The sequence below is a fragment of the Bombina bombina genome, chromosome 5, assembly GCF_027579735.1.
Source record: "Bombina bombina isolate aBomBom1 chromosome 5, aBomBom1.pri, whole genome shotgun sequence".
Lineage (NCBI taxonomy): Eukaryota > Metazoa > Chordata > Amphibia > Anura > Bombinatoridae > Bombina > Bombina bombina.
In genome coordinates this window covers 560,703,394-560,725,808 of record NC_069503.1, presented here as the reverse complement: position 1 = coordinate 560,725,808, position 22,415 = coordinate 560,703,394, and the positions used below count along the sequence as shown (strand labels likewise).

The 22,415-nt window shown below is 41.4% G+C and overlaps 1 protein-coding gene across 1 annotated transcript in view; it reads left to right on the top strand.

Moving 5' to 3' along the window:
• The window catches only part of LOC128661553 (CLIP-associating protein 2-like), an 898,219-nt gene that overhangs the window by 744,373 nt on the left and 131,431 nt on the right, over positions 1 to 22,415 (top strand). The window contains exons 22-25 of the mRNA XM_053715796.1: positions 2,245 to 2,388; positions 4,904 to 5,337; positions 14,639 to 14,793; positions 15,016 to 15,089. Coding sequence (XP_053571771.1) covers positions 2,245 to 2,388; positions 4,904 to 5,337; positions 14,639 to 14,793; positions 15,016 to 15,089 — 807 coding nt within the window. The remainder of the gene's footprint in view (positions 1 to 2,244; positions 2,389 to 4,903; positions 5,338 to 14,638; positions 14,794 to 15,015; positions 15,090 to 22,415) is intronic.

Here is a 22,415-nt window from a genome sequence, read left to right as displayed (position 1 = left end):
GTGATATGGCTTGCTTGTATAATTCACAGCTGGGTTATAGTGACTATTGTCTTGACAGATAGCCTCTAGTTACTAAGGTGGGTGACATCTGACTAGCCGGTGCCAAATTGTTTCATGTTGGTGGGGTGTTGTTGGCGGCCGAAACAGTTCCTTGTGAGTGTGTTATAAGATGTTAATCTAGGCACCATTTCATTCATGCTATTCTCTAGGTCATTATGTATACTTACTATCTGTTAAGACATCATACGTATTCCTTCTTCAAGCCTGAGACCATGCTAAGACCCATATTGCCTCACTGATACATCAAGTCAAGAGAGTGAATGTATATTTCCCGGACTACCCATGGTGTTTACCTGCCTAAAAATAACTAATCATAGCTAAAACAATTTCATCCACCACCCCTTATCAGGTTCTAATTATATGATTTGTACTATTTGAAGCTAGAGAGGGGTCAATTCTTACTCATGGAATACGCTTACGTTTAGATAGCAGGCCATATATAGTATGTACCTGTATTCTTCATAGATCAACAACAAGTCTAGTTGCCAGAGGGATAATGCTTTCTACTGCCCCTCGGTGCCCATATCGCTACTAAATACCCATATACAATGTTATGTTATTTCTGTTATTGTGTCATTGTTGCTATTTTCCATGTATAGGTAGCGACGCATTGCTGATATGACTAATATACCATTGGCCAGTTTCACTAACGAGACACGGTAGGCTTTATTGTATACTATAACATCATACTTAGTACCTCCCTCTTCTCATATCCTGGCATGAGTTACTGGTGAGCTACATATTCATTCATTTAAAACTGCTGACTATCTATGGGAATATTTATCTTGTCCACAAGGTGTATTGTTTACCATTATTCAAAGCTTCAATACAGTATATATGCCACTACCAAAAAAAATTCTGGATATTTATAATATTTTGCCTATATCTCCTATACTTATTTGGCGACAGTCTAGTTTTATTTCAATGTTTTATTACTATTGTTATGACTATGTATTTTGTTTAAATAATGGTAGTAAGCAACATATTTTCCCTTACTGTCTGATACTAGTTCCTGCCCTGATTGAGCACTTAGACTAGGTCATGTGTTGTGCAACACTAAGGTCTTTATACCCTGCCATGGATACCTATCATTAAATATAACTAACCCTCTATGCATACCATCTAATTATTTTCCACTTCCCTGACCCCTTTTCTGTTCTAGTATAGAAGGCCCTGCCCCCCATCATCCACCCCCATCATACTTTATACTCTGAGCGGCTCTCGCCTGCTGATTTCTCCCCCCCTTATACTTTGGTCTAAGTATGGCCATCACGAGAGCTAACTCTCCACACCCTGTTACTTTTGAATTAGAAGGTCATAGAGTACTTTCCCTGTGGATGTGGGGACTATCTTCTATTTAATATAATTATAAAGCCCAAAAGTGGCTGCTCATCTGACTATCATATGTCTCTCAGTTTTCGCGACCATTTGACCCAAAAGTGGCCACCCAATTAGTAAGCCAACTAAGCTATATTATTATAAAATAGAGGTTTAAGAAGACTATCTTTTGTTATGCATTGTTGTGTTTTTTTTTTTTTCATTTTTCCTACAAATGTCAATGTACCTTAACCAATGCTATATATGTCCTTGATTTTACAAGGCGATCAATAAAACCTCAATAAAAAATTATTAAAAAAAAAAAATCAACAGAGTGCAAGGCTCATGATCAGAATAACAAACAATAGTGAGAAAGTATAAAGTAAAAAAAAAATGGAAAAATTAGTGCCTGATAAAGGAGGCACAGGACAGTGCCAACATGTTATCGATAAAAAGTAAATGTTTGATTCAGCAAATCATATATATGACCTCTATTTTTCTGTTAAAGCTCAGATATTTTTTTTTATTGTGAAAACACAATATCTCAGTCTTTTTAAGAACAGTTTAGGCAATACTAATTTAACTGAATAAAATAAAACAAAGAACTATCTTTGGAATTTGTGTCACATGCTAAATGCACTATTTGGAAGCCACAAACCTCATAGTGTCTGTTCCCAACTCGGGGATTCTACTTACTGAAAACCTCATAAATATGGGCCTAAAACACAATAGAAAAAGTAAGGCTATTCTTAATACAATATGCAAACATTCTTCTTTCTAGTGAAATAAAAGTAACGTTTGTTGTTTCTATGTTTTTCTTTATTAAGTAAGATTTTATTTTTGTCCCAATATTATTCCTCTTTATAGGTTAAAATTGCAATTCTCAAGTATATAGAGACTCTTGCACAACAAATGGACCCTACAGACTTTGTGAACTCAAGTGAAACCCGACTTGCTGTTTCTCGGATTATAACTTGGACTACGGAGCCCAAAAGTTCTGAAGTTCGTAAGGTATGATATTTTATGGTAGATTTGTGCTTTCTTCTATTCATGCTATTTTTCTTCTTTTACTTGTTCCCAAATCTCTCTCTTTCCTCACCATGGACTAGAACTAGACTTATCGAAGATCTTTTAAATGGATCCAAGAAACAGAAAGCGCTGTATTTAATGAGCTCAGACTCACTACTTAAAATCCTAATTTATTAAAAGTGTTCTTGGGGGCACAGATGGTTCCCCAATTTATGCAACATGTTTTTCAGCTAAAAACAGCCATTTCATCAGGCATAACAAACGGTAATCTTGTGAGTTTATTTAAAAACATCCTAATCCAATAAAATTCCTGAAAAAAGGGTGCTTGAATCTCTCTGTAGTAGCATGTGCAGCAAGATGGGCGTTAAGGTCTCTATAAGATACCAGACTGCCAAGTCTACCCCCACCCCCCCTACTGCCTGGCTAACTCCTTTTTACTTCATATTTGTCCCTTTCATGGCTAGCGGGATCTCCCAGACTCTTGCTGTCTATTGTTTTTTTGTTTGTACTTCCTCACAAAGGAGCTGATCCCTGACCGGAAAAACTCCTCTCGACTGACCGGGCTCCTGGAACTGCCGGCCGGCCGCACCACACAGGATACCCGCCTAACCCCTCTCTGGCTGGCCGGGCTCCTGGAACTGCCGAACGGCCGCATCACCCCGGACACCCGCTATCATTTACCCCAGGTTGCTCCAGTGGCCCCTTGCCCAAGAGCTCCACTCTTTTGGTAATTGGTAACCCCTAGGGAGAACCAGAGGTGGGTTGATTGCCAGAAGGGAACTCCCTTGGGAACCAGGGGTTTTGGACACCCCCATATCTTTCCCAGGCTGTAACTCCGGTCCCCAGTAACGGATCATGCCGCTTTTTGGACTGTGGCATCTGGGGACCAAGAGCTTTCCTTTGACACCCTGTAAGTGCCCCCCCAGGATCACCCCAAAACTGCCACCTCTTTATCACTGGGACTCTATGGTACTATGGCTCCCATGTATAGGAAGTACCCTTCTGGCGGCGCTACACTTTCCAACTACACAGCTACAGGTTCCGGGGAGGAAACAGGACCTTTTGGTGGAGCTACCCAGTCGGGGTAGCCGGTGTCCATCACATTGGTGGCAGCGGTGGGATCTGCTTTTTCCACACGGTTCCTGCCGACAGAGAAGTTCCACAGTAGCCGGGAACCATGGAAGCCGAGTTCCGATGGAGAATGCAAGAGGCGCTGGCCCTGCTGGACGATCCTGGTTCTGAACAGGACGTGCTGGAAGAGAGGAACATTATCCACTGGCAACTCTGGATGGAGTCTCTTCAAGAAGAGCAGGGCTATCGGGTAATAACCCTCCCCACTAGTGAGGAAATGTAGTTGCTCCAGTGGGACTTACAAGTGCCTTCCCTGGGAGAGCAGCACAGGAAGGAATGGCTATCTGAATTAGATGGACTGGTCCAGACTGAGATGGATGACAGCTACAGGGCTTCAGCAGCCCTGGATTACTATTTGAAAAAATGACAGAGGACCCACACTTTGGGAGAGAGAGGGACCAGAGACTGGAGCAAATTTGCAAGTACCGAGAGGGACTGCTGGATCTCTTGGGTTGTACCCTGGCTACAAGCCGATCTGGATTTTATAGGTCTCCAGGAATAGGAAATGGAAAAGGCATACAAGAGGCTGCTAGAACTTGTTCAGCAGTATGCCACAAATTCTGCAGGGAGCTTTGGTGCAGCAATCGAGGATTTATGGGAATTTTCCTCAGTGGAGTGTCAACCAGGAATGAGCTACCAGGAGCTACTAGATTTCGATCAGCAGCCTGGGCCCGAGCTTAGGGTCTTTGACAAGAGCACCTCTGGCCTCTGCCCAGCACCTGCAGCAGCTCCAGGAAACAAGGGAGTGGACCCCTCTCTCCAGCGGCAGAGCCAGGGAGAGGAGAGAGCCGGTCTCTATCCCCAGCACAGAGCCAGGGAGAGGAGACAGCCATCTCTCTCCCCAGCAGCAGAGCTAGGGAGAGGAGACTGCCGTCTCTCTCCCCAGCGGCAGAGCCAGGGAGAGGAGACAGCTGGTCTCTCTCCCCAGCGGCAGAGCCATCCCCAGGTAGCGGAGGGATTGACCTCCCTCCCCAGCGACAGAACCCCTTCCAGGGAGAGGAGACAGTCGGTTTCTCTCCCCAGCGGCAGAGCCAGGGAGAGGAGACAGCCGGTCTCTCTCCCCAGTGGCAGAGCCATAACTAGGGAGCGGAGGAAGCCGACCTCCCTCCCCAGCGACAGAACCCCTTCTTGGAAGTAGAAACAGTCGGTCTCTCTCCCCAGCAGCAGAACCCCTTGCAGGGAGAGAAGACAGCCGGTCTATCTCCCCAGCGGCTTGGCGTAATCCAGGAAAAAAGGGTCAGCATCATCACCCCCCTGGCGGCAGTGTCAAACAACCAAAGTGGAAGGGAGTTTGGGGCTGGGCCATCCAGCTATCTCAAAGCCACACCAGTGGGCAAGATGTTACAGAAGCCTCTGTTATTTTCAGAGAGATACTCAGGCCAGCCTCCTCCCCACCGACTATGGACCCTGGAACTTGAAAGGATTCTGTCTTTTGGGAGGTGGGTGCCCCAGGAACGTGTGGAGGGCTGTTGCCCTGGGGTCTGAGTTGCCCCGTTTCCCTGAGTTTCCAGAGACACCAGGAGGAGGAGGACCATGGGGCAGGCTTAGGGTTCCAGTGGCTGGGGAGGTGACCAAGGGTGCCCCTGACATCCCCACAGCAGAAGGGCCGGAGCAGAGCCCTGAGAATGGGATTGATCACTGCCCTCCACCCCCACTGGATTATTCTGGAGTAGCTGTGGATACTGCAGGACCGGAGTTTGTCCCTGTGGTCCTGAAAGAGGCTGAGGTGGTCCCCTGTGTCAGGGGAGACAGCCCTGGAATAGTAGCTGGGGTCCATTCAGCAGGGGAGCTGGCAACCAGGCAGGTGGGTGCTAACCACTGCCCTTTCCCTGTCCAGGAGGATTTTTCAGTGGGGGGGGAGTGAGACCCCAGCCCCCACCTGTGAACCCCAGAAATGCAGGGCAATCTGACCCGGTCCCCAACCTTGGGCTGCAGCAGCCCCACCATCTACCCTGCCTTCTCCCCAGCAGCCAAGACCTTCCATGGGAGAGTCCGAAGGGTCTAGCCGGGTCTGCTGAACTAAAAGGGGGGAGCTGTCACGGATAACAGACTGCCAAGTCTACCCCCCCCCCACTATCTGGCTAACTCCTTTTTACTTCAGATTTGGCCCTTTCATGGCTTGTGGGATCTCCTAGACTCTTGCTGTCCATTTTTTTGTTGTTTTGTACCTCCTCACAAAAGAGCTGATCCCTGACTCGGAAAAACCCCTCTCAACTGGCTGGGCTCCTAGAACTCTTGGCTGGCCGCACCACACCAGATACCTGCCTAACCTATCTCCGGCTGGCTGGGCTCCTGGAACTGACAGTCAGCCGCTTCACCTCGGACACCCGCTAACATTTACCCCAGGTTGCTCCAGCGGCCCCTTGCCCCAGAGCTCCGCTCTTTTGGGGATTGGTAGCCCCTAGGGAGGACCAGAGGTGGGTTGTTTGCCAGAAGGGAGCTCACTTGAGAACTGGGGGTTTTGTTCACCCCCACCTCCATATCTTTCCCAGGCTGTAACTGCAGAACCCATTAACTGATCATGCATCTTTTTGGACTGTGGCATCTGGGGACCGAGAATTTTCCAATGACACTCTGAAACCACCACCTCTTTATCACTGGGACTCTATGGGACTATGGCTGGTATGGGGGCGCCAGACTGTCTGGAGGGGCGGGAATGGCTGGAGATCTTGGGATCAGATAAGGCTCTGAATGTAGTTCAGATAATAAGCAGTGTGTGTTTCCCAATAAAATCAGTTCGTGTTTCGCCTGAATACTAGTCTGTCTAGTTATTAGGGTGGCTTCTGGCTATGATCACTTCTCCCCGCTACATAGTGGCATGTGCCAGGTATAGGAAGGACCCTTCTGGTGCAGCTACACTTTCCAACTACACAGCTGCAAGTTCTGGGGAGGGAGCAGGACCTTTTGGAGGAGCTACCCAGTCGGGGTAGCCAGTGTCTGTCACAGTTACCTCTAGACAAATATTGACACAAAATGGCACACATGTAGATTAGTGACAAAGATATATTTTATCAAATAGTAACAAATACAATTGTAAGATCCAGAAGGCATTTGCAGACCTTACTTACCAAATGAGATCCATCACAATAAACATATACAATCTAAATATACATAATTCATACCGAGTGAGGCAGTAATGGGGGCAAGTTCATAATACACTAAACGAGAGGTCACAATTTAAGGTTGGAGGAAATGAGATTTAATCTCCTGCAACGGAAACGTTTTTTCAAGGTAAGAGCAATAACATTTTGGAACTCATTACCTAAGGAGGTAGTGAATGCCAATTCCCTAGATACATTTAAAAATTATTTGGATACATTTCTGTCTATAAACAAAATTCATGGATATGATTGCTAGTATTAAATGGGTCACCTTTTAGTGGGATTATTTAAGCTTAACTGGAGTTTTTTGTATTTATTTTAGATTTGTATAGGTTGAACTCGATGGACTTCGGTCTTTTTTCAACCTCATCTACTATGTTACTATGTATTCTACCTAGTTAAAATAAAAACAAACTTGCCTGTAAAATAAAAATAAACTCTAAGCTAGATACAATGTAACTATTAGTTATATTGTAGCTAGCTTAGGGTTTATTTTACAGGTAAATATTTAGTTTTAACTAGGAATAATTTAGGTAATAATTGTAGGTTTTATTTAGATTTATTTTAATTATATTTAAGTTAGGGGGTGTTAGGGTTAGGATTAGACTTAGGTTTAGGGGTTAATAAATATAGTATAGTGGCGGCGACGTTGGGGGCGGCAGATTAGGGGTTAACAAATGTAGGTAGGTGGCAGCGATGTTAGGGATGGCAGATTAGGGGTTAATAATATTTAACTAATGTTTGTTAGGCAGGAGTGCGGCGGTTTAGGAGTTAATATGTTTATTCTAGTGGCGGCGATGTCCGGAGCGGCAGATTAGGGGTTAATAATTTTATTTAGTGTTTGCGATGCGGGAGGGCCTCGTTTAGGGGTTAATAGGTAGTTTATGGGTGTTAGTGTACTTTTTAGCACTTTAGTTATGAGTTTTATGGTACAGTAGTAGTAGTTGTAGTGTAAAACTCATAACTACGGACTTTAAAATGCGGTACAAATCTTGACGGAATAGGGTGTAACATACATAGTAACATAGTAAATAAGGTTGAAAAAGACCGAAGGTCCATCGAGTTCAACCTATACAAATCTAAAATACAAAAAGCTCCAGTTAAGGCTTAACTAACCCCACTAAAAGGTGACCCATTTAATACTAGCAATCATATCCATGAATTTTGTTTATATACAGAAATGTATCCAGACTATTTTTAAATGTATCTAGGGTATTGGCATTCACTACCTCCTTTGGTAATGAGTTCCACAATTTTATTGCTCTTACAGTGAAAAAATGTTTCCTTTGAAGGAGATTAAATCTCCTTTCCTCCAACCTTAAATTGTAATCTCTTGTCACAAACAATTTTCTTGGCATAAAAAGAGCTTCTGCCATCTCTGTGTATGGGACTTGAATATATTTATATAAAGTAATCATGTCACCTCTCAAGCGCCTTTTTTCTAAGGAAAACAGACCCAGGTTAAAGGGACAGTCTACACCAACATTTTTATTGTTTAAAAAGATAGATAATCCCTTTATTTACCATTCCCCAGTTTTACATAACCAACGCTGTTATAGAAATATACTTTTTACTTCTGTGATTACCTTGTATCTAAGCCTCTGCAGACTGCCCCCTTATCTCAGTACTTTTGACAGGTATGCAGTTTAGCCAACCAGTGCAGACTCCTAAATAACTACACGGGAGTGAGCACAATGTTATCTATATGACACACAGGAACTAGTACTGTCTAACTGTTAAAAACTTTCAAAATGCTCTGAGCTAAGAGGCGGTTTTCAACGGTTTAGAAATCAGTTTGAGCCTACCTAGGTTTAGCTTTTCAAAAATACCACCAAGGGAACAAAGCAAATTTGATGATAAAAGCCAATTGGAAAGTTGTTTAAAATTGCATGCCCTATCTGAATCATGAAAGTTTGATTTTGACTAGGTCACATTAAAGGTGGAAAAAGTTCTGAAATGATTTATCTTTGTCTCATTTTTTTACATCACAGAAAATTGACATTTTAACAGTGGTGTGTAGACTTTTTATATCCACTGTGTATATAATATATATGAGTAACAAGGGTTGGTGGGAGTAGAGCCTTTACAAAAGTAAAGGCAGAACTGGAGGCGCTAATGCTAACACTATGTGAAGAAAGGTAAAGCTGCTGGAGTGTACCTAAACTGTGTATCTGAACAGCCCTCTCCTACAGGCACACAGTGTAAACTAATAAACCAGAAAGCAATGGTACACTACACAGCGCTACACCCCTTTCAAAACAAAAAAGGATTGCTCCTACACATACAATGAATCAATTATTGCAATGTTATACTCAGATAAACTATCGTTGGATATTGAGATTCTAGAGAGAAAGAGACATCTGTTTAAATGTGATAAGTAAACATATTATATAACAACCCTTATGTTTTCTTAAATAAGCAAATATATCTGTGGTTGCTTTCAATATCTCTTATCCAATACACACTTATGGGAATATCACAAGCATCAAACTCTTATATACCTATTCAGTACATTAAAACATGTGGTATAATATATGAGCAAATACAACATAAAAAAAGGAGAAATGCGCAGCCAACCACTGGGAACGCTTGGAATGTTTTGCTATATCTGTTGCTATATCTGTAACATTATAACATAAATATATATTGTTGCTACATCGGTAACCTTATTAAAAATAATATATTTTGCATATATTTAGGACAAAAGTCCATCCAGATAAGGTTGTCACTATACCTGTTGCTTTTATATATATATATATATATATATAATATATAATATATATAATATATATATATATATAAATAGGTACAACAGATCAGCACTCACCAGCAATCACAACCACTCTGTGCTCGGCCAATATGAATTTAAATAGTGAGTAATGTTATAGGACAGGATCGGTGTCAATCCACAATATCCCAAACACAAGAGAATATATCACCATTTAATTGTTACAAAAGCATAACGTTTCGGCCCCACAAAAGAGCCTTGGTCACATGCAGCGAGTCGTAACAGACAGGCATAAAATATAACACAGCAAGAGTTCCTTAAATACCCCCACCCACAATTCTGGTACGTTACACAAAACCGCAAACAAATTTAAATAAAACACAGCTGAATGGCATTACTAGCCATCCCAATCATAGACTGCTGCTCGTAGCCAAGGTGACCATGTGGTAAACAGCACGTAAGCCCATGTGCGTGTATGCATATTGACGTCATCACGCCTGCTGTTGGTTGTCATGGAAACCCTAAAGCTAGAATAATACAACATTGTCTAGCCAATCACATATGGGCCACCAGCCCAACCAATATAAATATGGATAGTAACCATGGCAACCACACGGGAACCAGATAACCACTAATGCACCTTAGAGAGGAGCAGTAACTCAATCGAATGAGTATAAGTGCCTGTTGCCATAGAACAATGTCTCTAATCACCAACAGGTGATAGCAGCAAACAGCCATATGTTATTGTGCCAGAATAACCGGATCCGCTGAGTGTAAACAATGTAACCATGGCACTACTGTGTAAACAGACGTACCAGATCCTAATAAAACCTAAACATTAAAAACATATACTAGCAGGAATACAGCTAGAGACATAACATAGTGTACATCATAAGCGATAAGCTCAGAAATAGCTATATATCATTAGACAAACGAGTCAAAAGCTAGGTTATACATATTACATCAATATCTTATATCCTCGTATATTAGCTAGTGCAAACTAGCAAACAACTAACAACAGCGTGCTCAGAGAGATGGTAGAAGCTCATAAGTCAGATGAGAGGAAGCCCACAGTCATTTGTAAAAACAGCTATAATCAATCATCACATTCAGGCCACTGGGAGTGATAGTGTCCAAGCGATGAATCCAACGTGACTCCATCTTCAATAGAGCCCTAGTTCAGTCGCCCCCCCCGTTTGGATTTAGGGATGTGATCAATGAGTATTGTTCTCAAGGCAGAAATGGGATGTCCCGCTTGTTGAAAGTGGCATGCCACCAGTTGATCAGAAGACCCTTTTTCAAGTGCCAACCTAATAGCTGTTTTGTGGTTAGCCAACCTCTCTCTAAAAGAGGTAATAGTTTTGCCCACATAATACATGGAACGTGGACAAATGATGACATAAATGACATGATCTGAAGTGCAAGTCAAACGATGACGTATACTGAAGGTCTTGTTAGTGTGAGGGTGGTGGAACTTGTTGCCAACGATCATTCCATTGCAAGTAATGCAGTTGCCACATCTATAGTACCCTTTTTTCCTTGGGGTAACCAGGTTTGACTCTGATAGCTTTTGATGGGATCAGTCCTCATCAATAAATCCCTCAGATTCTGTGCCCTCTTGTACACCAATCTCGGAGGTGGCATGTTGCCAAACGTTAGAGAGGTATCAGTGGATACAATAGGCCAATGTTGTTTAATTGCTTTCTGGACAATACGTGATGCTGGTGTGAATGTGGTGATGAAATTCAACCGCTGGTCAGCCGGCTTCAGTGGTTTAATACTAAGTGATTGCTGGCTAAGTGAGTGTGCTTTCTCACATTGTGTCGTAATTAACGGTTTCGGATAGCCTCTGTCGATGAATTTCTCAGCCATTACATCAAGTTGTTGTTTCTTGTGAGCCTCCTTGGTGTTGTTGCGTACAACACGCAGGAGCTGACAGGAGCTAACCCCTTTTTTTTTAAATTAGGCTGATAACTATTGTAGTGAAGTATGGAATTTTTGTCAGTGGATTTGTTATAGAGTGTGGTGTGTAGTCTCAGACCAGAACATATCACATTCTTGTAGATCTCCAAGACTAGAAAATGTATCCTTTCATATTCAATGTCCATCTTGAACCATACAGTAGAATTCAGGGCATTTAAATGATTGAACCATAACATCAAAGATTCACTATCAACCTTCCATACTAGGAACACATCATCTATGTAGCGCCGATAGAACCTGATAGGGCTCTGGTCACTTGTCAGAATATGTTCATGTTCATACATGGACATATAAATTTTGGCGTATGATGGGGCGATATTAGACCCCATCGCCATGCCAAGTATTTGCAGATAAAAACCATTCTCAAAACCAAAATAATTTTTAACTAAACAGAGCCCCAACAGATCTAAAAGGAACTCAATAGGTGGTCCACTGTAGTGGGGATTTACAGATAGAATTCTCTTGACCATCTCTACCCCATGTGCATGTGAAATGATAGTATATAGATTTATGACATCCATAGTGACCAGGATGTCCGTAGGTCGAATGTCTACCATCTGGCCCGAAAGGTGTATAAGTTCAGAAGAATCTCTTAGATAAGAAGCAGTGGATTTGACCACGGGTTGGAGGAAGTAATCTATGTATTCCGCAAGGGGTTGGAACAGTGAACCCCTCGCTGAAACAATAGGACGACCCGGCAGATTAGACAAATTTATGTATTTTCGGTAAAAGGTATAGGATAGGACTGATAGGATTGTCAACCTTCAAAAATCTGTAAGTGTCCTCATCAGTAAACCTAGCATCCAAAGCCATACACAAGAGTTTGTCAACCTGTTGTTTAAATACAGTAGTCGGGTTAAACGTTAATTTGTGGTAGGTGAGTCCATCATCCAGTTGTCTCAGTGCCTCCAACCGATACATGCCCTTGGCAGCTTGTCTAATCGCAATTGAGCTATCTTCAGTAAGGGTTTTCAAAGCTCTTCTCTGGTGGTGTAAGATTATCCCACGAACCAGTTGTCGAAATATCACTTGTACCAATATCAGTGTTAACCATGCGTGTAAATGTTTTAATAGTAGAATGAGTATTGCTTGGTTCAAAGGATCTCTTGCCCTTAAAGGGTTTAGGTTTGTATTCAGCAGTATTTTTAACGAAATCCTTCATTTTCAATTAAAGCGATGCAAGTCAACCCGTCGGTCAAATAGATCACTTTTGGGGGTAGGCATGAAAGACAATCCTTTATTGAGTAGTGAATATTTATCCACAGAGAGTGTATGTGAACTCAAATTATATACTATTGTTTCTGTTTGCATGTTACTCCTTTTTTGCTGTTTCCTCCCACCCCTCCTATAGTGTCTGTGTCCGAACCCACGGGTAAAGGGGGTCTCTGTGAGGATCTAGTGATAACACCACTATTAGTTGTTGCTTTCTTTGTGGTACTGGCCAATTCACTCCCTGAGGACTCACCACCGCTACTATCAATAGTGTACTCGTTTGTTCTTGTTAAATGTACCATTCCTCTGGTAGGGTGTCTCACCTTTACCATACAGCCATCTATACACCTTCCTGTCCCTGTAGTCATTTTCCACTGTGTTGTACTTTTTATTCTTGAATGTTAACAATTCCTGTATGTATTTGGAGACCTGAGTGGCCAATTTATTTAGCCAATCTATGTCATCATCACTACTTAGTACATGTAGTAATTTATCTTTGATCTGTGTGATATCATTTCTCACAATAATCTTTAATCTAGACACTTCCTCTATTACCAAAAGCATTAAATCATGGGAACATTTATTTTAAATCCCACACCACCGTCTAAAGAAATCCATACTAGTCCTATCCAAGGTGGGAATATTTTTTACCCTAAAGCCACGTGGGATAAATGTATCTTTATAATATTTAGAAAGATAAACAGCGTGTAGGCAATAGTTTACTTCTTTTTTTCTAAATGTAATAATTTGTGATAAACGTTAAGGAGAGTCTCACCTTTTGTCTCCTCCAGCTCCTGCATGTCAGCTTCGCACCTGATGCGTAATGCATCATCATCAGTAAATGCAAAGTCTTCAATCTCCCCATAGGGGTCATCCTGAGACAAAGGAATGGACAAAGCTTCTGTAGTCATGTCCCTGTTAAAAAGCACACTGTGAGATAAATAAGCAACCAAAGGAATATCCGTAGGTATCCTCACTGAGATGTATTCTGTGCCCAAAATTACAAAGTAGTCACAAATAGGAGTCTATCCAGATCCCCAAATGAAGGTCCAAAAAGAACCCAGTGGGTGCACGATCCAAAGGAATCAACAAATATGTACAACAGATCTGCACTCACCAGCAATCACAACCACTCTGTGCTCTGCCAATATGAATCCAAATAGTGAGCAATGTTATAGGACAGGATCCGGTGTCAATCCACAATATCCCAAACAATAGTAGCCAGCACAAGAGATTAGAAATATCACCATTTAATTTTTAAAAAAGCATAACGTTTCGGCCCACAAATAACATATGGCTGTTTGCTGATTGAGTTACTGCTCCTCTCTAAGGTGCATTAGTGGTTATCTGGTTCCTTTGTGGTTACCATGGTTACTATCCTTATTTATATTGGTTGGGCTGGTGGCCCATCTCTGATTTGCTAGACGACAACGTATTATTCTAGCTTTAGGGTTTCCATGACAACCAACGGCAGGCGTGATGACGTCAATATGCATACACGCGCATGGGCTTGCGTTATGTTTACCACATGCTCGCCTTGGTTACGAGCGGCAGTCTATGATTGGGATGGCTAGTAATGCCATTCAGCTGTGTTTTATTTAAATTTGTTGGCATTTTTGTGTAAAGTACCAGAATTGTGGGTGGGGGTATTTAAGGCACTCTTGCGGTGTTATATTTTATGCCCGTCTGTTACAACTTGCTGCATGTGACCAAGGCTCTTTTGTGTGGCCGAAATGTTATGCTTTTGTAACAATTAAATGGTGATATTTCTAATCTCTTGTGCTGGCTTCCATTGTTTGGGATATTGTGGATTGACACCGGATCCTGTCCTATAACATTGCCTACTATTTGGATTCATATTGGCCGAGCACAGAGTGGTTGTGATTGCTGGTAAGTGCTGATCTGTTGTACATATTTGTTGATTCCTTTGGATCGTGCACCCACATGGTTCTTTTTGGACCTTCATTTGGGGATTTTGATAGGCTCCTATTTGTGACTACTTCGTAATTTTGGGCACAGAATACATCTCAGTGAGGATACCTATGGATATTTATTTGTTTGTTTATTTATCTCACAGTGTGCTATTTAACAGGGACATGACTACAGAAGCTTTGTCCATTCCTTTGTCTCAGGATTACCCCTATGGGGAGATTGAAGACTTTGCATTTACTGATGATGAAGCATTACGCATCAGGTGCGAAGCTGACATGCAGGAGCTGGAGGAGACAAAAGGTGAGACTCCCCTTAACATTTATCACAAATTATTACATTTGGAAAAAAAAGAAGTAGACTATTACCTACACGCTGTTTATCTTTCTAAATATCATAAAGATAAATTTATTCCACGTGGCTTTAGGGTAAAAAATATTCCCACCTTGGGTAGGACTAGTATGGATTTCTGTAGACGGTGGTGTGGGATTTTAAATAAATGTTCCCATGATTTAATGCTTTTAGTAATAGAGGAAGTGTCTAGATTAAAGATTCTTGTGAGAAATGATATCAAACAGATCAAAGATAAATTACTACATGTACTAAGTAGTGATGCTAACACAGATTGGCTAAATAAATTGTCCACTCAGGTCTCCAAATACAAACAGGAATTGTTAACATTCAAGAATAAAAAGTACAACCAATAGTGGTTTTATCACTAGATCCTCACAGAGACCCCCTTTACCCATGGGTTCGGACACAGACACTATAGGAGGGGTGGGTGGAAACACCAAAAAAGGAGTAACACGCAAACAGAAACAATAGTATATAATTTGAGTTCACGTACACTCTCTGTATATGATTATTCACTACTCAATAAAGAATTGTCTTTCATCCCTACCCCCAAAAGTGATCTATTTGACCTACGGGTTGACTTGCATCGCTTTCAGCGTCAATTGAAACGGAAGGATTTCTTTAAAAATACTGCTGAATACGAACCTAAACCCTTGAAGGGCAAGAGTTCCTTTGAACCAACCAACACTCATTCTACTATTAAAACATTTACACGCATGGTTAACACATATATTGGTACAAGTGATGTTTCGACAACTGATTCGTGGGATTAATCTTACACCACCAGAGAAGAGCTTTGAAAACCCCTTACTGAAGATAGCTCATTTGCGATTTAGACAAGCTGACAAGGGCGGGGCCATTGTGGTGTTGGATTATTCCATGTATCGGTTGGAGGCACTGAGACAACCTGGATGATCGGACTCACCTACCACAAATTAACGTTTTAACCCGACTACTGTATTTAAAACAACAGGTTGACAAACTCTTGTGTACGGCTTTGGATGCTAGGTTTACTGATGAGGACACTTACAGGTTTTTGAAAGTTGACAATCCTATCAGTCCTATCCTATACCTGTTACAGAAAAACATAAGAGTTTGTCTAACCCGCCGGTGTCGTCCTATTGTTTTAGCGAGGGGTTCACTGTTTCCAACCCTTGCGGAATACATAGATTACTTCCCTCCAACCCGTGGTCAAATCCACTGCTTCTTATCTAAGAGATTCTTCTGACTTATACACCTTTCGGGCCAGATGGTCGACATTCGACCTACGACATCCTGGTCACTATGGCTGTCATAAATCTATATACTTATCATTCCTACATGCACATGGGGTGGAGATGGACAAGAGAATTCTATCTGTAATCCCCACTCAGTGGACCACCTATTGAGTTCCCTTTTAGACCTGTTGGAGCTCTGTTTAGTTAAAAATTATTTTCGTTTTGAGAATGTTTTTTATCTGCAAATACTTGGCACGGCATATAGGGTCTAATATGGCCCCATTTTACACCAACATTTATATGTCCATGTATGAACATGAACATATTCTGACAACTGACCAGAGCTCCATCAGGTTCTATCGGCACTACATAGACGATGTGTTCCTAGTATGGAGGGGTGATAGTGAATCATTTGATGTTATGGTTCATCATTTAAATGCCCTGAATTCTACTGTACGGTTCAAGATGGACACTACATATGAAGGATACATTTTCTAAACTTGGAGATCTATAGAATGTGACATGTTCTGGTCTGAGACTACACACCACACTCTATAACAAATCCACTGACAAAAAGTCCCTACCTTCAACTACAATAGTTATCACAATATTTTTTTTAATAAAGGGTTAGCTCCTGTCAGCTCCTGCGGTGTTGTATGCAACAACACCAAGGAGGCCTCACAAGAGCAACAACTTGATGTAATGGCTCAAGAAAATTAATCGACAGAGGCTTTCAGAAACCGTTAATACGAACAATGTGAGAAAGCAACCTCACTTAGCCAGCAATCACTTGTATTAAACCACTGAAGCCGGCTGACCAGCAGTTGAATTTCATTACCACATTCACACAAGCATCACATATGTCTAGAAAGCAATTAAACCAACATTGGCCTATTGTATCCACTGATACCTCTCTAACGTTTCTCAACATGCCACCTCCGAGATTGGTTTACAAGAGGGCACAGAATCTGAAGGATTTATTGGTAGGACTGATCCCATCACAAGCTATCAGAGTCAAACCTGGTTACCCCAAGGAAAAAAGGGGTGCTATAGATGTGGCAACAAGTTCCACCACCCTCACACTAACAAGACCTTCAGTATACCGTCACCGTTTGACTTGCACTTCGGATCATGTCATTTATGTCATATTTGTTCATGTTCCATGTATTATGAGGGCAAAACTATTACCTCTTTTAGAGAGAGGTTGGCTAACTACAAAACAGCTATTAGGTTGGCTCTTGAAAAAGGGTCTTCTGATCAACCGGTGGCACGCCACTTTCAACAAGCGGGACATCCCATTTCTGCCTTGAGAACAATATCCATTGATCACATCCCTAAATCCAGAACGGTGGGGGGGGGGGGGGGGCGACTGAGCTAGGGCCCCTATTGAAGATGGAGTCACGTTGGATTCATTGCTTGGACACTATCACTCCCAGAGGCCTGAATGTGATGATTGATTATAGCTGCTTTTACAAATGACTGTGGGCTTCCTCTCATCTGACTTATGAGCTTCTACCATCTCTCTGAGCACACTGTTGTTAGTGTTTGCTAGTTTGCACTAGCTAATATACGAGGATATAAGATATTGATGTAACATGTATAACCTAGCCTTTTGACTCGTTTGTCTAATGATATATAGCTATTTCTGAGCTTATCGCTTATGATGTACACTAGGTTATGTCTCTATCTGTATTCCTGCTAGTATATGTTTTTAATGTTTAGGTTTTATTAGGATCTGGTACGTTTGTTTACACAGCAGGGTAGTTGTACCTGTTGCCAATGGTTACATTGTTTACACTCAGCGGATCCGTTTATTCGGGCACAATAACATATGGCTGTTTGCTGCTATCACCTGTTGGTGATTAGAGACATTGTTCTAATGGCAACAGGCACCTTATACTAATCTATTGGCTAGACGACGTTGTATTATTCTAGCTTTAGGGTTTCCATGACAACCAAACGGCAGGCGTGATGACTGTCAATATGCATACATGCGCATGGGCTTGCGTGCTGTTTACCACCATGGTCGCCTTGGTTACGAGCGGCAGTCTATGATCGGGATGGCTAGTAATGCCATTTAGCCTGTGTTTTTATTTAAATTTGTTAACGGTTTCGTGTAACGTACCAGAATGTGGGTGGGGGTATTGCTGTGTATATTTTATGCCTGTCTGTTACGACTCGCTGCATGTGACCAAGGCTCTTTTGTGGGGCCGAAACGTTATGCTTTTTTAACAATTAAATGGTGACATTTCTAATCTCTTGTTCGGGCTACCATTGTTTGGGATATTGTGGATTGACACTCGGATCCTGTCCTATAACATTGCTCACTATATATATGTGTATAATTATATATATAAATATATACTATATATATATATATATATTTATTATATATATATATATATACATTTTCAATAAGTTTTGACAAAAAGGGTTATGAATATATATAGGGACAGTTAAAAAAAGGCAGTCACTACACCTGTAGAAATATTGTAAAATACATTAAAGCAGTTTTCATAATACATTTTTGCTACTTTCGAAGCTTTATATATATATCCTGTAGCTTTATTAGAAATAACATATTTTCAATATATTTAGGACAGCAGTCCATTCAAATAAGGGTGTCTTTACACCTGTAGGTTCAATCTATAAACCTATTAAATTCGTGTGACCAAAATAGGGTGTTTGTACACCTGTATATTAAAGGGACACCTGAACCCAAAATTTTTCTTTCGTGATTCAGATAGAGCAATTAAATTTTAAGCAACTTTCTAATTCTACTCCTATTATCAATTTTTTCTTTGTTCTCTGCTATCTTTATTTAAAAAAGAAGACATCTAAGCTAAGGAGCCAGAATTTTTTGGTTCGAACCATGGAGAGCACTTGTTTATTGTTAGGGTGAATTATATCCACCAATCAGCAAGAACAACCCAGGTATAGTTTACCCAAAATGGGCCGGCATCTAAACCTTACATTCTTGCTTTTCACATAAAGATAGCAAGAGAATGAAGAAAATTTGATAATAGGAGTAAATTAGAAAGTTGCCTAAAATTGCATGCTCTATCTGAATGACGAAAGAACAAATTTGGGTTCAGTGTCCCTTTAACCTATAAATATAGAATAGTAGATCCCTGGGTTTATACTATACCAGTAGCATAATTTAAATATATAGAAAACAGATTGTTCAAATACACTATTGCTGCTTTTGTAGCTTAAATATATAAAAAAAAAAAATTGTTTAAAAATTGAAATAAGGGTGTTGATACACCTGATGGTTATATATATATATATATATATATATATATATATATATATATATATATATATATATATAATTATATATATATATATAATATATTAAATTAAGTTTGGGTTTTGCCTACTGCTGTAGCTTCAATAAATATATAAAAAAAAAATAATAATTTTAAGAAAACATGCCCCCTATAAGAAAGTTATCTTTAGAAGAACAATCTTGATGCAAAAAAAAACACAATTTATGCTTACCCTGATAAATTTATTTCTCTTGTGGTGTATCCAGTCCACGGATCATCCATTACTTGTGGGATATTCTCATTCCCAATAGGAAGTAGCAAGAGGACACCCACAGCAGAGCTGTTATATAGCTCCTCCCCTAACTGCCATATCCAGTCATTCGACCGAAAACACGCAGAGAAAGGAGAAACCATAAGGTGCAGTGGTGACTGTAGTTTAAATGAAAAAAATACCTGCCTTAAAATGACAGGGCGGGCCGTGGACTGGATACACCACAAGAGAAATAAATTTATCAGGTAAGCATAAATTGTGTTTTCTCTTGTAAGGTGTATCCAGTCCACGGATCATCCATTACTTGTGGGATACCAATACCAAAGCTAAAGTACACGGATGAAGGGAGGGTCAAGGCAGGTACTTAAACGGAAGGTACCACTGCCTGTAAAACCTTTCTCCCAAAAATAGCCTCCGAAGAAGCAAAAGTATCAAATTTGTAGAATTTTGAAAAAGTATGAAGCAAAGACCAAGTCGCCGCCTTGCAAATCTGTTCAACAGAAGCCTCATTTTAAAGGCCCAAGTGGAAGCCACAGCTCTAGTAGAATGAGCTGTAATCCTTTCAGAGCGGTGCTGGCCAGCAGTCTATAGGCTAAGCGGATTATGCTTCTTAGCCAAAAAGAAAGAGAGGTTGCCGAAGCCTTTTTAACCTCTCCTCTGCTCCAGAGGTAGACAACAAACCAAAGCAGATGTTTGACCGAAAATCTTTAGTAGCTTGTAAGTAAAACTTTAAAGCACGAAACCACGTCCAGATTGTGTAATAGCGTTCCTTCTTTGAAGAAGGATTAGGACACAAGGATGGAACAAACAATCTCTTGATTGATATTCTTGTTAGATACCACCTTAGGTAAAAACCCAGGTTTGGTACGTATGAAAGATCAGATAAGGAGAATCACATTGTAAAGCAGATAACTCGGAGACTCTAAGAGCCGAGGAAATAGCTACCAAAAAATGAACTTTCAAGATAAAAGTTTGATATCTATGGAACTCCTTGAAGAACCTTAAGAACCAAATTTAAGCTCCATGGGGGAGCAACAGGTTTAAACACAGGCTTGATTCTAACCAAAGCCTGACAAAATGCCTGAAACGTCTGGAACATCTGCCAGACGCTTGTGCAAAAGAATAGACAGAGCAGAAATCTGTCCCTTTAAGGAACTAGCTGACAATCCTTTTTCAAACCAATCTTGGAGAAAAGATAATATCCTGGGAATCCTGACCTTACTACTCATGAGTAACCCTTGGATTCACACCAATAAAGATATTTACGCCATATCTTATGGTAAATTTTCCTGGTGACAGGCTTTCGTGCCTGTATTAGGGTATCAATGACTGACCTCGGAGAAGCCACGCTTTGATAAAATCAACGCGTTCAATCTCCAGGCAGTCAGTCTCAGAGAAATTAGATTTGGATGGTTGAAAGGACCCTGACGTAGAAGGTCCTGTCTCAGAGGCAGAGTCCATGGTGGAAAGGATGACATGTCCACCAGATCTGCATACCAGGTCCTGCGTGGCCACGCACGGCGCTATCAAAATCACTGATGCTCTCTCCTGCTTGACCTTGGCAATCAGTCGAGGGAGCAGAGGAAACGGTGGAAAACGCATAAGCCAGTTTGAAAGACCAGGGCGCTGCTAGAGCATCTATCAGCGTCGCCTTGGGATCCTGGACCTGGATCCGTAACAAGGAAGATTGGCGTTCTGGCGAGACGCCAATGAGATCCAGTTCTGGTTTGCCCCATCGATGAATCAATTGTGCAAACACCTCCGGATGGAAGTTCCCACTCTCCCGGATGAAAGTCTGATGACTTAGAAAATCCGCCTCCCAGTTCTCTACACCTGGGATATGGATAGCTGATTAGGTGGCAAGAGTGAGTCTCTGCCCAGCGAATTATCTTTGAGACTTCTAAACATCGCTAGGGAACTTCTTGTTCCCCCTTGATGGTTGATGTAAGCCACAGTCGTGATGTTGTCCGACTGAAATCTAATGTACCTCAGAGTTGCTAACTGAGGCCAAGCCTGAAGAGCATTGAATCTCGCTCTCCAGTTCCAGAATATTTATTGGAAGGAGTGTCTCCTCCTGAGTCCACAATCCCTAAGCCTTCAGGGAGTTCCAGACTGCACCCAACCTAGAAGGCTAGCATCTGTTGTTACAATTGTCCAATCTGGCCTGCGAAAGGTCATACCTTTGGACAGATGGACCCGAGATAGCCACCAGAGAAGAGAATCCCTGGTCTCTTGATCCAGATTTTGTAGAGGGGACAAAACTGTGTAATCCCCGTTCCACTGACTGAGCATGCATAGTTTCAGACCTCAGCGGTCTGAGATGTAAGCGTGCAAACGGCACTATTTCCATTGCCGCTACCATTAAGCCGATTACTTCCATGCTCTGAGCCACCGAAGGGCACGGAATGGAATGAAGAAACACGGCAGGAATTTAGAAGCCTTTGATAACCTGGACTCCGTCAGGAAAATTTTCATTTCTACAGAATCATCAGAGTCACTAGGAAGAAACTCTTGTGAGTGGGGATAGAGAATCTTTTCCTTGTTCACCTTTCCACCCATGTGATCTCAGAAATGCCAGTACTACGTCCGTATGAGACTTGGCAATTTGGAAGTTTGACACCTGTATCAGGATGTCGTCTAAATAAGGAGCCACTGCTATGCCCCGCGGCCTTAGGACCGCCAGAAGCGACCCCAGAACCTTTGTAAAGATTCTTGGGGCTGTAGCTAATCCAAAGGGAAGAGCTACAAACTGTAAATACCTGTCTAGAAAGGCAAACCTGAGAAAACCGATGATGATCTTTGTGTATCGGA